Source organism: Poromitra crassiceps, assembly GCF_964638095.1.
Source record: "Poromitra crassiceps genome assembly, chromosome: 25".
NCBI lineage: Eukaryota > Metazoa > Chordata > Actinopteri > Beryciformes > Melamphaidae > Poromitra > Poromitra crassiceps.
In genome coordinates, this window is record NC_139649.1 from 20371590 (window position 1) to 20394853 (window position 23264).

At 41.6% G+C, this 23264-nt stretch overlaps 1 protein-coding gene across 1 annotated transcript; it reads right to left on the reverse strand.

The window, feature by feature from the left end:
- Positions 1 to 408: 408 nt before the first annotated feature.
- On the reverse strand, positions 409 to 23175 carry LOC310798146 (uncharacterized protein; the record flags this gene model as incomplete). Its single annotated transcript, XM_083660628.1, has 8 exons — positions 23043 to 23175; positions 12585 to 12776; positions 10607 to 10741; positions 8910 to 9101; positions 6934 to 7068; positions 5239 to 5430; positions 3264 to 3398; positions 409 to 585 (listed from the first exon to the last, which is right to left on the reverse strand). Exons 2-8 carry the CDS (start codon positions 12729 to 12731, stop codon positions 409 to 411), a joined length of 1113 nt encoding a protein of 370 aa, XP_083516754.1. The 5' UTR covers positions 12732 to 12776; positions 23043 to 23175.
- Between the last annotated feature and the right edge of the window lie 89 nt (positions 23176 to 23264).

The window sequence follows — 23264 nt, forward strand, 5'->3', positions numbered from 1 at the left end:
GGACAGAAGTATCCACCAAGTTATTCATTACATTTATTTACAAATACAGGTATAAAAGAGATGATATAAAAGAGATTAAAAAGACAAGAACACATTACTTCATACTTTTAGAATACTAATTGTTAGAAACGATACTTTAAAACTATTTACAAGATAAGATTAATTTAAATCGATTTCATAGACATCACATCACAGAAACGGTTCACTGCACAGGGAACTGCATGGATATCTAATTTGAGTGTAGTATGAATGTGTATTGTATGAAATGAAAATATGAGTAGGAAATGAAATTATGAATATGAAATGAAATTATGAATATGAAATGAAAAAAGTGAATATGAAATGAAAATATGAGTATGCGCTGGGCGGCTGAGGTGGGATTCTTCAGGCAGGTCCTCCAGAACTTCCTCAGGTCCTCCTCCTATAGTTCTTAGAGACCCGGCTGTTTGGGCGTGAGGCAGTGTAATGCCGGCGGCTGTTGCTGCGCTCTCCGGACAAGGTCCAACTCTTGGCACAGAACCTCCTCCGCTCCTCCTTCAAGTCATCATGATTCCCAGGCCGATATGACGGGCGTTCACATTGAGCCTGCAGGGAAGAACGAGACACATTCAAAGTACTGAACAAGATGGGTTCAAAACTACAATACAAAGAGTTAAAAGTAGGCAACTCCTGGCGTGTTCAAAGTCAACTGGAAGTCACATTTCACTTTTTTCCTATTTAATCTTAACACAAACCATAAACCTAAGCTGGCTTTTTAGCACAGGCAATGTACAACACACACACACACACACACACACACACACACACACACACACACACAGGCAATGTACCACACACACACACACACACACACACACACACACACACACACACACACACACACACACACACACACACACACACACACACACACACGCACACTAGTAGGGAGTGGGGTGGGGTATGGTGGGGACAAGGGACAGTGAGCTACTTTGAAGGCCAAAATCAAAACATACAAAACAAATCACACAATTAACAGTAGATTACACATCAACGCATCCACAAACAAATTCAATTAATCTTCCATAATTCCTTCAGTCGATCAAATGAACACTATAAAAAAAAGACTATGAAAAATATCCATCTGAAAACATTTCTGTATAAACAAACTCAACCTAACCTTCCTAACTTCTATGTAGATCAAATAGAGGAGGACACTAACCACTTTTTCAATGCGGCCTTAAAGCTTCTTTCTGTGGCCAGTTCTTTGCAAACGGTAGAACTCCTGTCCTATATAACAGTGAATTTTGCAGAACTTTTAAACCTGTGTGGAATTATATCTGTCTGGCTCCCTCTAGTGGAATATTTGTGAGTCACACACCCAGCTAAAGTAATCCACCAGATAAGGGAGCTTTCCTTATTTTAAAGTGGTGGTTCTCAAACTTTTTCACCTCAAGCATCCCTAAACTGACCCATTTGATAAGATTTTGTCCCATCATCCACATCTGATAAGATTTGATCTTTTAGATGTTTGATTACAGAAAGTGTATGAAACCCATGACCAAAACAGTCATACATTCTGTCATTGTGTTGCTTATGGATGGAATTATAGTGAGAATAAATGACTGGAAACCCAGGGAACCCCCTCAAGGACCCCTGGGGGTCCCCAGAACCACTGTTTTAAAGGGCAGCCCCAACTGAATGTGAGCCACTCTTTCCTGCTGGTAACTAGTTCAGGCCATCAGAGTGTGATGAGCTGAGATGTGTACGTGGGAGAAGTCTGAGCACAGTCCTACAGTAACTCATTGATTTTGTGATGTCTGTATGATTATAATAATACATGATGACCCTTTGGTGTGGTTTCTCCTTATTTTTCCACCTCTTCTTGTTTTCTTCCATAAGCAAAAGACCAGGCTGACAATGCCAGCGCCATTTGCAACTTTTGATCCATTAGAAGTAGCTATATAGAGTACCGCAGGGATGAGGTATTTTTGTAGGCTTTATCCAGAAATCAACACTATAGCCTTCTCTTTCTATGCCCCCAGTAAGTCAGAACAATCTGAAACTGGATCATCTAATCTCTCTCTCTCTCTCTCTCTCTCGTCATTTAAACGAAGCTTAGAGGGTACTCTACAGGAGAAATGCTCTTGTTTTACTTAAAATGTTTTTTTTTACTATTTTCTTTTTATCTTTATTCTTATTGCTGCTTCATCTTGTCTGTCTGCAACTGAAACTTCTTGTATGTGTTCTTCTGTAATCAGGGCACTCTTGAAAATGAGAGCTTGCTCTCAAGAAATTTCCCTGTATAAAAAAAAAGAAAAAAAGTGGTTCTTCAGTGTTCTTCAGTGTTCTGTGTATTCAGTTCCCGTCGTCTATGGGGTTTTAGAATGGGGATTTCTGTATTTAAACTTCATTTCAGTTATGACTTTTGAAGCTTTTGAACTTTTTTTTACGCATTTACGCTCCAAAAGTCATAAAAGTTATTCACGTTTGTGAAGATTATCATGCAGAACCCAGATTCGCGTTTCCATAAACTTTTGTTAACCACAGACCTTATTTTATGCATTTAAGTGAAATCCTCATTCTAAAACCCCATAGACTTTCCACTGAAGAACCCGGAAGTATACTTCCGGACTCTCTATTACGAAAGCATTTAAGTGGTGAGAGTTTTATCTGGCCTAGATGATGGAGAAGTGTGCGTCTTTATTTTTATGTCTCTTGATGCGTTGTCACCGAACACCCTCACCCCCCCTTCCTCCTCCCCCTGTATCAAAAATGGTATAGGAGTATCAATATTTTGGGTATCTGTATCGAAGTAGAAATGTTTGTATCATGATATCCCTACTCACTAATATGTCACAGTCCTATCAATCTGGGAGTCCATTGGTTAAAATCTGTCTTGATTTCTTGTTTTATTTTGAATTGTCATTTGGCACAAGGGGGAGCCCGCGTCTTTCCAGTCACTTGTTGTCAACCTGGCTGAAGCCGGCTCGGCTTGCCCCCTGTCTCCAGCTCAAAAAGTGTCTTCAAAAAAAAGGAAGGACAGAAAGATAGGTAGGAGGAAGGTGTCTAGCCTGTGGGGCCAACATCTCCAATATTTAAGGTATAGCAAAGTGATTCCAGTATGTTTTAGTGCCATGTTAAGAATTGTAAGCATATATAGCATGTTAGTGCCATGTTAAGAGTTGTAAGCATATTTTGATGATTATCGCGATAATATTGACAATAGATTATTCTGGGCAAGATAATCGTAACATGAAATTCTCATAGTGTCCCACCCCTACCTGGGAAGCCTTGGAGCGCTGGTTCTTGCTCTGCTTCATCAGCTGCTGGCACTTCTTGTTGACCGACTGCACGGCCAGGAGACGCAGCTGCAGCTCGGAGATCTCCTCTTCCTCAACCTCACCCTTTGTCCTTGGCTGGGTGTGGGAGCAGAGAGAGAGGTACAATCTGTTACAGTCAAGTCATTACCACCTGACCTTTTCATTTGAAAAAACAAACAGACTAATAAGCCACAACTGGAACGAACCCCCGACAAACCTACAAAGCAAACTAGTGGGCCTGTGCTACATTGCATCACTTCTCATGTCCGACATAAAAATGAGAAAGTCGCTGGATACATCATTTCAAAAAGCAAGAATCAAGCAAAGAAGTGTGTGTCAGTAGTACCGTAATTTCTGCACTATAAGCCGCACCGGAGTATAAGCCGCAGCAGCAAAATTGCCTGTTTGTTACATATATAAGCCGCACCGGACTATAAGCCGCAGGTGTTTTAATGTTTTTTTTTTTTTTTTTTTTTTTTTATTGTGTTTTAATGTTTAATTACCATATGTAAGGGTTCATGCACAGAGGGGATTGTCGGGAAAGAGATGGCTGTTTGAGGAAGCTCCCATTTATTAACATTTCAACAAAACAACATAACACAACACCACCTGTGTTTTTTTTTACAGTGCACACAGTGTCCGCGGTGTGGTGAAAAGAGGGCAAGAGAGGAAATTAAAACAGAAGTGGATTTATAGTTAGAAAGAGTGCTAAAGAAGAGATAATTTTTTTTTTTTTCCCCCCCCGAAAAAATCCATAGATAAGCCGCACCGTTATATAAGCCGCAGGGCCAAAAAACGGGGAAAAAGCCGCGGCTTATAGTCCGAAATTTACGGTACTTAGAAATCCATTCTAAAATGACATATCCACCTTTTGAAAAACTTGATATCTATGATTATAAGCAGAATGCACATAGTTAACACTCATTATAGTCGGTCATGTGAATCCTTGGTTGACAAAATGAGAAGCTGTTTACAGTTGGACTCTTCTTTATTATAGAGATCTGGGGCATCTGTAGCTCCGGAGGTAGAGCGGATCGTCCACTAATCGCTTTGGATAAAAGAGGTCGGTGGTTCGATTCCTGCCTCCTCCAGTCTGCATGTCGAAGTGTCCTTGGGCAAGACACTGAACCCCAAATTGCTCCTGATGGTGTGCCAGCACCCTGCGTGGTAGCCTGCCGCCATCGGTGTATGAATGGTGAATGTAGCTACTGATTGTAAAGCGCTATATAAATGCAGGCCATTTACCATTTACCATCTGGACTGATAAACATAGGCTCATGTCATTTGTCCCCAGATGGAAATGATCTCTTCATTTCTTGACAAAAATGAAAGTGTATAAAGCGCTGTGTCTATTTAGCTCAATGGAATCAACGCTTCCATTGTAACATCAGTCTGGCAGCAGCAATGATCCAGGAGTGTTTTTACTCTTATGTGGGTTGGCCACTAGTCTCTCCCCAGACTCAAATATTATGTTGAATCGCTGCGCTCCGCATACTACATAAATGAGTCTGTGCCACTTCACAGCCACTGCTGGTTTTGAAGGCGGGTTGAAATTGAGTGACAGGTCGTAGCACCGATGAGAGAGCGGTTCGAAAAATGGGCTGCACCTCCCATGTCGTCTGATCGCAAAGTCGTTACTGATTGGGGAGGACTGAATCCACCACTGGCCAAGTGAACGGTTCCCTCCCATAACCAGCCGGCTGGGGGGAAAGCGTCCCAGACCCAGAGAGAGCTCTGCAGCATGCAGTAACGTAGTGTATCAGCGTAAGAACTCTCATGGGTCTGGCGTTGAGACTAGTCGGCCACTATCTATCATAGTAGCTTATGCAACAACCCCACGTCGAAAAAATCACAACTATCCCTTTAAAATGCTTCACATACCATGTTTCTGTTCACTGTTCAATGACTAGTGAGTGAGTGTGTATTTAGGACTGACCTTGCAGGGAGATTGGGTGGTGATTTGAGCTCTGGCCAGGATGCGTCGTCGCTTCGAACTGACCGGAGACTCTTCTTCCCTGGAGCGCTCACGTTTGACCGCGGGACGGGAGACCGGGCTGGACATGGAGGGGGCGGGGCTGGACATGGAGGGGGCGCGAAACTGGTCCCGTGGATGACAGCGGATCGCAGGCTGATGAAGGGGGGGGGGAATGCAATTCAAATTAATTACCTAATTTACATTTTAGCCCTTCACTTGACACCCTTATGCAAAGTGACTAAACAATTAGAAATATATATTTATTTATATTTATATATATATAAATATCTGAATGCAGGCAGCATGTAACTTAAAGCCTAATGTTTGAAGATCTGTTAGGGTAGAGACTTGGGATCATAGGTGTAGCTAATGTAACGCGGGGGAACGGCGTTCCCACACTTCTCCAAGAGGTGTTTTGTGCGTTATTATTTACGACAGCATGAAGAAGAGTGCTACTGCGATGCGTTATTATGGGACCCACCACGGTTCTTCCCAAGGAAGAAAAACAACAAACACCTGAATAATGTCATGGGCAAACTGGAGGAGTGCAGAAATGCCCGTTTGTGGGTGGCGGCAGTACAAATCAATTGGCAACTTTGATGATATTTCATCTGCGCATTGAAGCCGTGGTCTCCCCCGTGCGTAATTGGGCAGCGCCAGCTCACCTGATCCAGCCACTTTGATCGCTGTTACAGCTCCCGATTCGTAGGCTACAAGCTGATATGAACTTATATTGCTACAATTAACGCATTAACAGTATGTAACAGAATACATTCAGTGTGCAACAGAATAGCCTACATTCTGACTGTGTGTTATGGAACGCATCTACCAGCGCCCACAACGCCAACTGGGCCAAGTTAGAGAAAGCGTGTTAAACCAGAATACGGGACTATCTGGAGAAAACAAAACAAATTAACAATCTGAGCTGGCAATGTTTTTTTGTTGTGGAATGCGCAGTGCATGGAGACTTGCACGGCTGCCTTAATCGAATAGAGGTGAGCATTGCTTCTTTGTGAAGAAGGAATGGAAAATTATCTCAATTTGGCCATACCAGTGATAATTATAATAATTTTTAGCATATTATGCATCATAATGTATTATTTTATTTCATGGCCAGATGTGGCCTTTCTTATCTCATATAGTGCAATAGTATAGTGCAAGTCGAGCTGTTTATGTGCTTTTTCCCATGCGTGATGCCCTCAGTGAGATAATTGTGCTGCTCAACTGATAACCAAGATTAGCAAAATGATCTAGATTGTCATTTTAGCCAAAAAGTTATTTCTCTGTGAATCTCCTTTTCTTTTGCACAAGGGGGAGCCCGCGTCTTTCCAGTCACTTGTTGTCAACCTGGCTGAAGCCGGCTCGGCTTGCCCCCTGTCTCCAGCTCAAAAAGTGTCTTCAAAAAAAAGGAAGGACAGAAAGATAGGTAGGAGGAAGGTGTCTAGCCTGTGGGGCCAACATCTCCAATATTTAAGGTATAGCAAAGTGATTCCAGTATGTTTTAGTGCCATGTTAAGAATTGTAAGCATATATAGCATGTTAGTGCCATGTTAAGAGTTGTAAGCATATTTTGATGATTATCGCGATAATATTGACAATAGATTATTCTGGGCAAGATAATCGTAACATGAAATTCTCATAGTGTCCCACCCCTACCTGGGAAGCCTTGGAGCGCTGGTTCTTGCTCTGCTTCATCAGCTGCTGGCACTTCTTGTTGACCGACTGCACGGCCAGGAGACGCAGCTGCAGCTCGGAGATCTCCTCTTCCTCAACCTCACCCTTTGTCCTTGGCTGGGTGTGGGAGCAGAGAGAGAGGTACAATCTGTTACAGTCAAGTCATTACCACCTGACCTTTTCATTTGAAAAAACAAACAGACTAATAAGCCACAACTGGAACGAACCCCCGACAAACCTACAAAGCAAACTAGTGGGCCTGTGCTACATTGCATCACTTCTCATGTCCGACATAAAAATGAGAAAGTCGCTGGATACATCATTTCAAAAAGCAAGAATCAAGCAAAGAAGTGTGTGTCAGTAGTACCGTAATTTCTGCACTATAAGCCGCACCGGAGTATAAGCCGCAGCAGCAAAATTGCCTGTTTGTTACATATATAAGCCGCACCGGACTATAAGCCGCAGGTGTTTTAATGTTTTTTTTTTTTTTTTTTTTTTTTTTATTGTGTTTTAATGTTTAATTACCATATGTAAGGGTTCATGCACAGAGGGGATTGTCGGGAAAGAGATGGCTGTTTGAGGAAGCTCCCATTTATTAACATTTCAACAAAACAACATAACACAACACCACCTGTGTTGTTTTTTACAGTGCACACAGTGTCCGCGGTGTGGTGAAAAGAGGGCAAGAGAGGAAATTAAAACAGAAGTGGATTTATAGTTAGAAAGAGTGCTAAAGAAGAGATTTTTTTTTTTTTTTCCCCCCCCCGAAAAAATCCATAGATAAGCCGCACCGTTATATAAGCCGCAGGGCCAAAAAACGGGGAAAAAGCCGCGGCTTATAGTCCGAAATTTACGGTACTTAGAAATCCATTCTAAAATGACATATCCACCTTTTGAAAAACTTGATATCTATGATTATAAGCAGAATGCACATAGTTAACACTCATTATAGTCGGTCATGTGAATCCTTGGTTGACAAAATGAGAAGCTGTTTACAGTTGGACTCTTCTTTATTATAGAGATCTGGGGCATCTGTAGCTCCGGAGGTAGAGCGGATCGTCCACTAATCGCTTTGGATAAAAGAGGTCGGTGGTTCGATTCCTGCCTCCTCCAGTCTGCATGTCGAAGTGTCCTTGGGCAAGACACTGAACCCCAAATTGCTCCTGATGGTGTGCCAGCACCCTGCGTGGTAGCCTGCCGCCATCGGTGTATGAATGGTGAATGTAGCTACTGATTGTAAAGCGCTATATAAATGCAGGCCATTTACCATTTACCATCTGGACTGATAAACATAGGCTCATGTCATTTGTCCCCAGATGGAAATGATCTCTTCATTTCTTGACAAAAATGAAAGTGTATAAAGCGCTGTGTCTATTTAGCTCAATGGAATCAACGCTTCCATTGTAACATCAGTCTGGCAGCAGCAATGATCCAGGAGTGTTTTTACTCTTATGTGGGTCGGCCACTAGTCTCTCCCCAGACTCAAATATTATGTTGAATCGCTGCGCTCCGCATACTACATAAATGAGTCTGTGCCACTTCACAGCCACTGCTGGTTTTGAAGGCGGGTTGAAATTGAGTGACAGGTCGTAGCACCGATGAGAGAGCGGTTCGAAAAATGGGCTGCACCTCCCATGTCGTCTGATCGCAAAGTCGTTACTGATTGGGGAGGACTGAATCCACCACTGGCCAAGTGAACGGTTCCCTCCCATAACCAGCCGGCTGGGGGGAAAGCGTCCCAGACCCAGAGAGAGCTCTGCAGCATGCAGTAACGTAGTGTATCAGCGTAAGAACTCTCATGGGTCTGGCGTTGAGACTAGTCGGCCACTATCTATCATAGTAGCTTATGCAACAACCCCACGTCGAAAAAATCACAACTATCCCTTTAAAATGCTTCACATACCATGTTTCTGTTCACTGTTCAATGACTAGTGAGTGAGTGTGTATTTAGGACTGACCTTGCAGGGAGATTGGGTGGTGATTTGAGCTCTGGCCAGGATGCGTCGTCGCTTCGAACTGACCGGAGACTCTTCTTCCCTGGAGCGCTCACGTTTGACCGCGGGACGGGAGACCGGGCTGGACATGGAGGGGGCGGGGCTGGACATGGAGGGGGCGCGAAACTGGTCCCGTGGATGACAGCGGATCGCAGGCTGATGAAGGGGGGGGGGAATGCAATTCAAATTAATTACCTAATTTACATTTTAGCCCTTCACTTGACACCCTTATGCAAAGTGACTAAACAATTAGAAATATATATTTATTTATATTTATATATATATAAATATCTGAATGCAGGCAGCATGTAACTTAAAGCCTAATGTTTGAAGATCTGTTAGGGTAGAGACTTGGGATCATAGGTGTAGCTAATGTAACGCGGGGGAACGGCGTTCCCACACTTCTCCAAGAGGTGTTTTGTGCGTTATTATTTACGACAGCATGAAGAAGAGTGCTACTGCGATGCGTTATTATGGGACCCACCACGGTTCTTCCCAAGGAAGAAAAACAACAAACACCTGAATAATGTCATGGGCAAACTGGAGGAGTGCAGAAATGCCCGTTTGTGGGTGGCGGCAGTACAAATCAATTGGCAACTTTGATGATATTTCATCTGCGCATTGAAGCCGTGGTCTCCCCCCTGTGCGTAATTGGGCAGCGCCAGCTCACCTGATCCAGCCACTTTGAACGCTGTTACAGCTCCCGATTCGTAGGCTACAAGCTGATATGAACTTATATTGCTACAATTAACGCATTAACAGTGTGTAACAGAATACATTCAGTGTGCAACAGAATAGCCTACATTCTGACTGTGTGTTATGGAACGCATCTACCAGCGCCCACAACGCCAACTGGGCCAAGTTAGAGAAAGCGTGTTAAACCAGAATACGGGACTATCTGGAGAAAACAAAACAAATTAACAATCTGAGCTGGCGATGTTTTTTTGTTGTGGAATGCGCAGTGCATGGAGACTTGCACGGCTGCCTTAATCGAATAGAGGTGAGCATTGCTTCTTTGTGAAGAAGGAATGGAAAATTATCTCAATTTGGCCATACCAGTGATAATTATAATAATTTTTAGCATATTATGCATCATAATGTATTATTTTATTTCATGGCCAGATGTGGCCTTTCTTATCTCATATAGTGCAATAGTATAGTGCAAGTCGAGCTGTTTATGTGCTTTTTCCCATGCGTGATGCCCTCAGTGAGATAATTGTGCTGCTCAACTGATAACCAAGATTAGCAAAATGATCTAGATTGTCATTTTAGCCAAAAAGTTATTTCTCTGTGAATCTCCTTTTCTTTTGCACAAGGGGGAGCCCGCGTCTTTCCAGTCACTTGTTGTCAACCTGGCTGAAGCCGGCTCGGCTTGCCCCCTGTCTCCAGCTCAAAAAGTGTCTTCAAAAAAAAGGAAGGACAGAAAGATAGGTAGGAGGAAGGTGTCTAGCCTGTGGGGCCAACATCTCCAATATTTAAGGTATAGCAAAGTGATTCCAGTATGTTTTAGTGCCATGTTAAGAATTGTAAGCATATATAGCATGTTAGTGCCATGTTAAGAGTTGTAAGCATATTTTGATGATTATCGCGATAATATTGACAATAGATTATTCTGGGCAAGATAATCGTAACATGAAATTCTCATAGTGTCCCACCCCTACCTGGGAAGCCTTGGAGCGCTGGTTCTTGCTCTGCTTCATCAGCTGCTGGCACTTCTTGTTGACCGACTGCACGGCCAGGAGACGCAGCTGCAGCTCGGAGATCTCCTCTTCCTCAACCTCACCCTTTGTCCTTGGCTGGGTGTGGGAGCAGAGAGAGAGGTACAATCTGTTACAGTCAAGTCATTACCACCTGACCTTTTCATTTGAAAAAACAAACAGACTAATAAGCCACAACTGGAACGAACCCCCGACAAACCTACAAAGCAAACTAGTGGGCCTGTGCTACATTGCATCACTTCTCATGTCCGACATAAAAATGAGAAAGTCGCTGGATACATCATTTCAAAAAGCAAGAATCAAGCAAAGAAGTGTGTGTCAGTAGTACCGTAATTTCTGCACTATAAGCCGCACCGGAGTATAAGCCGCAGCAGCAAAATTGCCTGTTTGTTACATATATAAGCCGCACCGGACTATAAGCCGCAGGTGTTTTAATGTTTTTTTTTTTTTTTTTTTTTTTTTTTATTGTGTTTTAATGTTTAATTACCATATGTAAGGGTTCATGCACAGAGGGGATTGTCGGGAAAGAGATGGCTGTTTGAGGAAGCTCCCATTTATTAACATTTCAACAAAACAACATAACACAACACCACCTGTGTTTTTTTTTACAGTGCACACAGTGTCCGCGGTGTGGTGAAAAGAGGGCAAGAGAGGAAATTAAAACAGAAGTGGATTTATAGTTAGAAAGAGTGCTAAAGAAGAGATCTTTTTTTTTTTTTTTTCCCCCCCGAAAAAATCCATAGATAAGCCGCACCGTTATATAAGCCGCAGGGCCAAAAAACGGGAAAAAAGCCGCGGCTTATAGTCCGAAATTTACGGTACTTAGAAATCCATTCTAAAATGACATATCCACCTTTTGAAAAACTTGATATCTATGATTATAAGCAGAATGCACATAGTTAACACTCATTATAGTCGGTCATGTGAATCCTTGGTTGACAAAATGAGAAGCTGTTTACAGTTGGACTCTTCTTTATTATAGAGATCTGGGGCATCTGTAGCTCCGGAGGTAGAGCGGATCGTCCACTAATCGCTTTGGATAAAAGAGGTCGGTGGTTCGATTCCTGCCTCCTCCAGTCTGCATGTCGAAGTGTCCTTGGGCAAGACACTGAACCCCAAATTGCTCCTGATGGTGTGCCAGCACCCTGCGTGGTAGCCTGCCGCCATCGGTGTATGAATGGTGAATGTAGCTACTGATTGTAAAGCGCTATATAAATGCAGGCCATTTACCATTTACCATCTGGACTGATAAACATAGGCTCATGTCATTTGTCCCCAGATGGAAATGATCTCTTCATTTCTTGACAAAAATGAAAGTGTATAAAGCGCTGTGTCTATTTAGCTCAATGGAATCAACGCTTCCATTGTAACATCAGTCTGGCAGCAGCAATGATCCAGGAGTGTTTTTACTCTTATGTGGGTTGGCCACTAGTCTCTCCCCAGACTCAAATATTATGTTGAATCGCTGCGCTCCGCATACTACATAAATTAGTCTGTGCCACTTCACAGCCACTGCTGGTTTTGAAGGCGGGTTGAAATTGAGTGACAGGTCGTAGCACCGATGAGAGAGCGGTTCGAAAAATGGGCTGCACCTCCCATGTCGTCTGATCGCAAAGTCGTTACTGATTGGGGAGGACTGAATCCACCACTGGCCAAGTGAACGGTTCCCTCCCATAACCAGCCGGCTGGGGGGAAAGCGTCCCAGACCCAGAGAGAGCTCTGCAGCATGCAGTAACGTAGTGTATCAGCGTAAGAACTCTCATGGGTCTGGCGTTGAGACTAGTCGGCCACTATCTATCATAGTAGCTTATGCAACAACCCCACGTCGAAAAAATCACAACTATCCCTTTAAAATGCTTCACATACCATGTTTCTGTTCACTGTTCAATGACTAGTGAGTGAGTGTGTATTTAGGACTGACCTTGCAGGGAGATTGGGTGGTGATTTGAGCTCTGGCCAGGATGCGTCGTCGCTTCGAACTGACCGGAGACTCTTCTTCCCTGGAGCGCTCACGTTTGACCGCGGGACGGGAGACCGGGCTGGACATGGAGGGGGCGGGGCTGGACATGGAGGGGGCGCGAAACTGGTCCCGTGGATGACAGCGGATCGCAGGCTGATGAAGGGGGGGGGGGAATGCAATTCAAATTAATTACCTAATTTACATTTTAGCCCTTCACTTGACACCCTTATGCAAAGTGACTAAACAATTAGAAATATATATTTATTTATATTTATATATATATAAATATCTGAATGCAGGCAGCATGTAACTTAAAGCCTAATGTTTGAAGATCTGTTAGGGTAGAGACTTGGGATCATAGGTGTAGCTAATGTAACGCGGGGGAACGGCGTTCCCACACTTCTCCAAGAGGTGTTTTGTGCGTTATTATTTACGACAGCATGAAGAAGAGTGCTACTGCGATGCGTTATTATGGGACCCACCACGGTTCTTCCCAAGGAAGAAAAACAACAAACACCTGAATAATGTCATGGGCAAACTGGAGGAGTGCAGAAATGCCCGTTTGTGGGTGGCGGCAGTACAAATCAATTGGCAACTTTGATGATATTTCATCTGCGCATTGAAGCCGTGGTCTCCCCCCTGTGCGTAATTGGGCAGCGCCAGCTCACCTGATCCAGCCACTTTGATCGCTGTTACAGCTCCCGATTCGTAGGCTACAAGCTGATATGAACTTATATTGCTACAATTAACGCATTAACAGTGTGTAACAGAATACATTCAGTGTGCAACAGAATAGCCTACATTCTGACTGTGTGTTATGGAACGCATCTACCAGCGCCCACAACCCCAACTGGGCCAAGTTAGAGAAAGCGTGTTAAACCAGAATACGGGACTATCTGGAGAAAACAAAACAAATGAACAATCTGAGCTGGCAATGTTCTTTTGTTGTGGAATGCGCAGTGCATGGAGACTTGCACGGCTGCCTTAATCGAATAGAGGTGAGCATTGCTTCTTTGTGAAGAAGGAATGGAAAATTATCTCAATTTGGCCATACCAGTGATAATTATAATAATTTTTAGCATATTATGCATCATAATGTATTATTTTATTTCATGGCCAGATGTGGCCTTTCTTATCTCATATAGTGCAATAGTATAGTGCAAGTCGAGCTGTTTATGTGCTTTTTCCCATGCGTGATGCCCTCAGTGAGATAATTGTGCTGCTCAACTGATAACCAAGATTAGCAAAATGATCTAGATTGTCATTTTAGCCAAAAAGTTATTTCTCTGTGAATCTCCTTTTCTTTTGCATTTAGCCGAGTCCTCTGTTGCCCTCTGCTGGCAAAATAAATACCCACAACAGATGTTGATGCTCCAATTGTGCCATTTGTCAGTCACCATCAAATGTAGGCAAGGCAAAGTGTATTTATATAGCACATTTAAAACAACCACAGCTGAGCAAAGTGCTGACCAGGTCATAAGCAAAAATAAAAGTAGAAAACAATTAAGAAAAGAATAAACATAATAATAATAAGCTCAATAAAGAAACAATGAACATAGAAATATAAACAATCAAATAAAGTGACAGCTCAGCTTGAATTGAAAGTGACAGAATAAAGAGGAGTCTTTAGTATTTAGTCTTTAGCAGCGACTTAAAGGTTTCTAGGCACTCAGCACTTCTTATACAGCTCAACAGTCACGTAACATTGTGACGTCACCACCTGTTCCGGAAGAGTATTTCCCATTCATTTTTGTCATCACGTTTCAAAAAATCCTTATCTAAATTGATAAACTGCTCTTAAGAGTGAAAAACCTATTCATCCCATAATGCATCCCGGCATTTCTGGCCAATCAGATTAGCCGCTGATTGAGCGACAGAGCGTTTCAGCCAATGGGAGAGTACTCTGAGCAGCAGTGGGTAGGTAGGACTAGTGTCCTCTAGAGAGAGAGTGGCGTCAGCGGAGGAGCAAAATGCGAGACTCATTAGCCAATGAACAGCCAGGAATGGGTCTCGCGCTACTTTTGCATGCTAAAATAAAGCTGATAATGTACAATTTGATTCAAAGGATGAAAACCCCTTTCAAAGTACAACACAAACTGTCTATTTTGCTGCAACTCGACAGTGCTGCTTTTTTTACTCAAGAGTTCCACTTTCTACTTCCTGGAAAAAAACTGGTCCATTGGAGTGAATGGAGATGTCGGAACTCTTCTATTATACGGCTCTGGGTAAGCGGTCTTGACCGGTGCCATTACAGCTATTAGCTCCATGGCTAACAACACTATCGTAGATAGACACATTACAGCTATTAGCTCCATGGCTAACAACACTATCGTAGATAGACACATTACAGCTATTAGCTCCATGGCTAACAACACTATCGTAGATAGACACATTACAGCTATTAGCTCCATGGCTAATGGTGGTTTTAGCCCTTTACTCAGCATGTGATGAGCTACATAGTAGCCTAGCCAGAGGGACAACAGCCAGAAAGAGAAATAAATGCAGGCCACCAAACACAGACGACCATTACAGTGAGCTCTACCAATCAAAGACGTCATTGTTACACCTTTGGGATTGTGGGTAGTGTAGGCAGATCACTTTTTTCATATTTAAAAGGAGGCTATCTTACAGATGTGTGACTTCTACAGGAAGATATAGCATCGTTTGACCACTGGAGGGCCCGTGGTAACTCTACATTGGGAGGTTATGACATTATGGCGAATAATCATAATAATCTCAATGAGGAAATACTCTTCCGTCACGTGACTGTTGAGCTCTATGTGGACAGGCACACCTCCATCTTGGCAGATCTAAAAGCATCTGGTTCATCGACCTCAGTGCTCTGGTCTAGATGGAGTGTGCTGTAGATCTAAAAGCATCTGCTTCATCGACCTCAGTGCTCTGGTCTAGATGGAGTGTGCTGTAGATCTAAAAGCATCTGCTTCATCGACCTCAGTGCTCTGGTCTAGATGGAGTGTGCTGTAGATCTAAAAGCATCTGCTTCATCGACCTCAGTGCTCTGGTCTAGATGGAGTGTGCTGATGTACGCCATCTGAGATAAGAAGGCGCCAGCCCATTTCAAGTCTTAGAAGCGGACAGGAAGCCAAGTGAAGGGCAGCCAGTCCAGGCGTAATGTGGGCACGCTTTATCATTTTCCAGTTAGGAGCCGCACTGCAGACGCCCAAGTTGATGCCTGTTGTTCTACACCCACATACAAAAGACTTACAAGTCTGATGTAAGAGGCAATCAAACCGTGAATAACTCTCTCAAGATCTTTAGGAGAGAGATATGCCTTAACCTTGACTGACAGTCTGAACTGGAAAAAGCTGGTTTGAATTTACCCTGCACCACTTCTTCCCCCAGTGGGATGTCAGCATGCTATACATCCATTATCATCTTCAAGATTCAATTCAGCAATATTACACTGGAGGGTGTACTTTACCGTGGTTAGAGGCACGACGGTGATGTGGCAGCACCGAGGCTTCAGTCGAGGTCCGTACGTGTCACTGAAGTGCCAATAACCACGGTAAAGTACACCCTCGAGTGTAATATTGCGATTATACAACAGTTACCAACAAAATACAGGCTATAAACAAAAGGTGTTCATATTTTGGGGGCATTTGCTCTCAAAATAACAAAGTTTTTGCCGAGTGTGTTAGTCCGAGACAAGAAATAGTCCCTGTTGAGTCAGCCAGACATCAGCCAGCTGATATGCTCATCATCACATGAGTTAACTGTAACAAACAGCTGATATGCTCATCATCACATGAGTTAACTGTAACAAACAGCTGATATGCTCATCATCACATGAGTTAACTGTAACAAACAGCTGATATGCTCATCATCACATGAGTTAACTGTAACAAACAGCTGATATGCTCATCATCACATGAGTTAACTGTAACAAACAGCTGATATGCTCATCATCACATGAGTTAACTGTAACAAACAGCTGATATGCTCATCATCACATGAGTTAACTGTAACAAACAGCTGATATGCTCATCATCACATGAGTTAACTGTAACAAACAGCTGATATGCTCATCATCACATGAGTTAACTGTAACAAACAGCTGATATGCTCATCATCACATGAGTTAACTGTAACAAACAGCTGATATGCTCATCATCACATGAGTTAACTGTAACAAACAGCTGATATTAGGGATGTCAATTTTCGGTTAATTTCACTTTCGATTAACCGACGCTAATAATCGATTAACCTATCGGTTAATTCATAATTTTTTAATATTAAAAAAAAAAAAAAAAAAAAAATGTTTTTTTTTTTTTTTTTTTTTTTTGTCTATTTACTCAATGAACTCATGCCCAAACAAGGCGTGTCTATTTAGATGCTGAAATGTTAATGCTTTTTGTGTTAGAATTTCTAACACAAAAAGCATTAACAAGCATTAACAAAAAGCATCAACATTTCAACACAAATTCTTTTTGTGTTAGAATTTCTAACACAAAAAGCATTAACATTTCAGCATCTAAATAGACACGCCTTGTTTGAGCATGAGCTCATTGAGTAAATAGACCAAAAAAAAAAAAACAAAAAAAAATTTTTTTTTTTTTTTTTTTTTTAAATATTAACTGATAGACCGACAGCAATAACCGAACAACGACGTTAGCGACGGTTAATCGATTAACGGTTAACCGTTGACATCCCTAGCTGATATGCTCATCATCACATGAGTTAACTGTAACAAACAGCTGATATGCTCATCATCACATGAGTTAACTGTAACAAACAGCTGATATGCTCATCATCACATGAGTTAACTGTAACAAACAGCTGATATGCTCATCATCACATGAGTTAACTGTAACAAACAGCTGATATGCTCATCATCACATGAGTTAACTGTAACAAACAGCTGATATGCTCATCATCACATGAGTTAACTGTAACAAACAGCTGATATGCTCATCACATGAGTTAACTGTAACAAACAGCTGATATGCTCATCATCACATGAGTTAACTGTAACAAACAGCTGATATGCTCATCATCACATGAGTTAACTGTAACAAACAGCTGATATGCTCATCATCACATGAGTTAACTGTAACAAACAGCTGATATGCTCATCATCACATGAGTTAACTGTAACAAACAGCTGATATGCTCATCACATGAGTTAACTGTAACAAACAGCTGATATGCTCATCATCACATGAGTTAACTGTAACAAACAGCTGATATGCTCATCACATGAGTTAACTGTAACAAACAGCTGATATGCTCATCATCACATGAGTTAACTGTAACAAACAGCTGATATGCTCATCATCACATGAGTTAACTGTAACAAACAGCTGATATGCTCATCATCACATGAGTTAACTGTAACAAACAGCTGATATGCTCATCATCACATGAGTTAACTGTAACAAACAGCTGATATGCTCATCATCACATGAGTTAACTGTAACAAACAGCTGATATGCTCATCATCACATGAGTTAACTGTAACAAACAGCTGATATGCTCATCATCACATGAGTTAACTGTAACAAACAGCTGATATGCTCATCATCACATGAGTTAACTGTAACAAACAGCTGATATGCTCATCATCACATGAGTTAACTGTAACAAACAGCTGATATGCTCATCATCACATGAGTTAACTGTAACAAACAGCTGATATGCTCATCACATGAGTTAACTGTAACAAACAGCTGATATGCTCATCATCACATGAGTTAACTGTAACAAACAGCTGATATGCTCATCATCACATGAGTTAACTGTAACAAACAGCTGATATGCTCATCATCACATGAGTTAACTGTAACAAACAGCCGATATGCTCATCATCACATGAGTTAACTGTAACAAACAGCCGATATGCTCATCATCACATGAGTTAACTGTAACAAACAGCTGATATGCTCATCATCACATGAGTTAACTGTAACAAACAGCTGATATGCTCATCATCACATGAGTTAACTGTAACAAACAGCTGATATGCTCATCATCACATGAGTTAACTGTAACAAACAGCTGATATGCTCATCACCACATGAGTTAACTGTAACAAACAGCTGATATGCTCATCATCACATGAGTTAACTGTAACAAACAGCTGATATGCTCATCATCACATGAGTTAACTGTAACAAACAGCTGATATGCTCATCATCACATGAGTTAACTGTAACAAACAGCTGATATGCTCATCACATGAGTTAACTGTAACAAACAGCTGATATGCTCATCATCACATGAGTTAACTGTAACAAACAGCTGATATGCTCATCATCACATGAGTTAACTGTAACAAACAGCTGATATGCTCATCATCACATGAGTTAACTGTAACAAACAGCCGATATGCTCATCATCACATGAGTTAACTGTAACAAACAGCCGATATGCTCATCATCACATGAGTTAACTGTAACAAACAGCTGATATGCTCATCACATGAGTTAACTGTAACAAACAGCTGATATGCTCATCATCACATGAGTTAACTGTAACAAACAGCTGATATGCTCATCATCACATGAGTTAACTGTAACAAACAGCTGATATGCTCATCATCACATGAGTTAACTGTAACAAACAGCCGATATGCTCATCATCACATGAGTTAACTGTAACAAACAGCCGATATGCTCATCATCACATGAGTTAACTGTAACAAACAGCTGATATGCTCATCACATGAGTTAACTGTAACAAACAGCTGATATGCTCATCATCACATGAGTTAACTGTAACAAACAGCTGATATGCTCATCATCACATGAGTTAACTGTAACAAACAGCTGATATGCTCATCATCACATGAGTTAACTGTAACAAACAGCTGATATGCTCATCATCACATGAGTTAACTGTAACAAACAGCTGATATGCTCATCACATGAGTTAACTGTAACAAACAGCTGATATGCTCATCATCACATGAGTTAACTGTAACAAACAGCTGATATGCTCATCATCACATGAGTTAACTGTAACAAACAGCTGATATGCTCATCATCACATGAGTTAACTGTAACAAACAGCCGATATGCTCATCATCACATGAGTTAACTGTAACAAACAGCCGATATGCTCATCATCACATGAGTTAACTGTAACAAACAGCTGATATGCTCATCACATGAGTTAACTGTAACAAACAGCTGATATGCTCATCACATGAGTTAACTGTAACAAACAGCTGATATGCTCATCATCACATGAGTTAACTGTAACAAACAGCTGATATGCTCATCATCACATGAGTTAACTGTAACAAACAGCTGATATGCTCATCATCACATGAGTTAACTGTAACAAACAGCTGATATGCTCATCATCACATGAGTTAACTGTAACAAACAGCTGTGCAGAAAGCAGCATCTAGCTTACAGCTGATATGCTCATCATCACATGAGTTAACTGTAACAAACAGCTGATATGCTCATCACATGAGTTAACTGTAACAAACAGCTGTGCAGAAAGCAGCATCTAGCTTACAACTGATATGCTCATCACATGAGTTAACTGTAACAAACAGCTGATATGCTCATCACATGAGTTAACTGTAACAAACACCTGTGCAGAAAGCAGCATCTAGCTTACAGCGTTGATGCAAAATGGATTGTTTTGATGTTAATTGTAATTTATTTGATGGACTTACTGTTGACGAATGGTTGGAAGAAGAGATAAACAAACAAGCTGCTGGTTTCATCTGACAGCGTCAGGTTAGGACGCTAATTCTAAATTCAATAGTTGTTCTACAAAAACAAGCCATACGTATCATTAAAAAAGGGTTACTATGCTCACACAAATCCACTGTTTCTAAATTCCCGTGTCATGAAATTTAACGACTTGTTCTATTATAAGATAATGCAAATAATGTTTAAAGCAAAATCAAAGTCACTCCCATTCTCTGTGCAAAAGTTATTTTCAACACGGGACAGCAAGTACGATCTAAGAGGTGTGTGCAAGTTTAATGTGCAAAAAGCTCAAAAAGAGATTAAAGGAGATGTTTCCACTGTTGGGGTGAAAGTTTGGAATGATGCACATATAAATTTGAAGATGTGTAATTCGCTTTTGGTTTTCAAAAAAATGGTTTCTGAAGCTATTTTTGAGCGTTATAAGTGTGAATACATTTTCTGATGCCGTTTAATTTTTTTCTTTTCTGTGTTGTAAACATTGACTGTTGCAAATTACTTTTCTGTTGTTGTTTTTATTTTATTTTGGAATAAAATAATTAATTGAGTAGAAATTAGGTCAGGCATAATATAAGCATTTTGCTTCTGCCTGAGCCTGTTCAGTCTCTGGTTGATTTGACTTTGTTTATACTGTGATTTTGTTATTTATAATGACTGAATAAAAAAATTACATTACATTACATTACATAATGTATCAGACTGAAAATAATACTGCCTGTCTGAGATGAAAGAGGGTTGAGAGGCGGGCCATAGCGTGTCTGTCGATGATTTGATTTGACAGTTCTGGGCACTGAGGTTGGCGTTGGCCAATCCTGGCCTGTTCCGCCCCCAAATCGAGTCTGTTCTGGCGCCGGGACAACCAGGCTCTCTGGCACCTGCCAGTTACGTTAACTTTAGGAGCAGTGCGGTAAAGGAATGCGAGTTTAACAAACCAGTTACCGTAAATTCCGGACTATAAGCCGCGGCTTTTCCCCCGTTTTTTGGCCTTTTTTGGCCCCTGCGGCTTATATAACGGTGCGGCTTATCTATGGATTTTTTCAGCAAAAAAATAAATAAAAAACGGAATTCTCTCTTCTTTAGCACTCTTTCTAACTATAAATCCACTTCTGTTTTAATTTCCTCTCTTGCCCTCTTTTCACCACACCACGGACACTGTGTGCACTGTAAAAAAAAACACAGGTGGTGTTGTGTTATGTTGTTTTGTTGAAATGTTAATAAATGGGAGCTTCCTCAAACAGCCATCTCTTTCCCGACAATCCCCTCTGTGCACGAACCCTTACATATGGTAATTAAACATTAAAACACAATTAAAAAAAAAAAAAAAAAAAAAAAAAAAAAAAAAACATTAAAACACCCGCGGCTTATAGTCCGGTGCGGCTTATATATGTAAAAAACAGTCAATTTTGCTGCTGCGGCTTATAGTCCGGTGCGGCTTATAGTGCGGAATTTACGGTACATGTCCTATGCATTCTACATCAAATAAAGACATTAGTTTGTTTTATTTGGTACGTTACACACTTATTGGCCAAGTTATTAGTTAGTTTATGGGCTAGAAATTCTGTGGGGTTACAGGCAATATAGGTAGGCGGCCATGTTGCCTGCAGAATTGTGGCCGCTGCTGTTCTCTGCTGAACAGACCGGCCGGTGGAGTGATATTTTAGTGATGAGGCCGTACTCAAATGAACGACTTGAGAACGGCTAGGTGTTTAGTTTAGTTTAGTTTATTAGGATCCCCATTAGCCGCAGCAGGATGCTACGGCTATTCTTCCTGGGGTCCGACAGGTGTGCTGTTATGTTCATTTGAGAATGGTTCTTGACCAATCAGATTGCTTGGTCAGAACTACATGTTGTATAATATAGTATCATCACACTAGCTTTAAAAATGAGCCCACCACAGCCGCTGAAAGACAGCAATATCGGTAAGAAACTCACCAAGTTTACTCACCAATTATTACGCTGTCTTCCAAATAATCCAGCCACGTAACTACATCCATTCATGAAATGATTAAATAGCCCGGGGACATTAATGGTTTGTAAAAGTCTCATTTAACCACGCGCCCACTCACGCCATGTTTGGGAAACTGAGCTGGGAGCTGCTAAACTACAGCCGCTCTGCCAGCGTGGACCTTGTTGTACTAGAGCAGTGCTGACCAATATATATAACCAATTGCAAATTATTACAATTACCGTACCAAACAGATAAAAAGTAGATTATTATATTGAAATGTTATTTTAGATTTAGAATGTTAATTTTCTATCAAAAAAAATAAGGGAATTGTCCGCACACTGATTAGAAGCTCCCGCTTTTATTTGCGCTCAAGGAAGGCAAGCTTTTGACCCTATCGGGTCTTCATCAGGCCTGATCAAATATTTTTTGATTTCGCCTGTTTGTCCTGCAGCTGATGCCCAGTGTGGTTTTTGGATGTGCGCATCGAGCTTTCCTACTTTAATTTTCTATAAAACACAATACATTTTAATGTAATTCCACAACGTTTATTTTTGGCCCTCGGCCCTCCACCCAGATTGAGTTTTGGCCCTTCAATGGGAAAGAATTTGGGCACCCCTGTACTAGAGGCTGGGGTGGTGATGTTCTGCGCTCGCGGGAGCGCACTCATACTGGATCATTGTTGCTAAACATGCAGGCCGACTGGGGTAGCGTCTGGTAATGTTCAGGAATTCACTGCATGTTTTAGAAATGGCGATATGGTCCCAGCCCTAGAGGGGACAGACCCACCTGGAGGAAGGCATTTCAGCTGGTTGTTGGACAGTTTCAGGTGCCGTAGAGACCTCAGCCGGCCGACCTCTGGACAGAGGAACTGGAGGGCGTTGTCGCTCAGGTCCAGTGACTGCAGCCTGGCCAGGTTTCCGATAGCTGAGGACCAAACTACAGTCACTTTCTATCACTCTGTTCAATGGATAAACTTCACCTAGATGACCTCCTCACAAACACGTATAC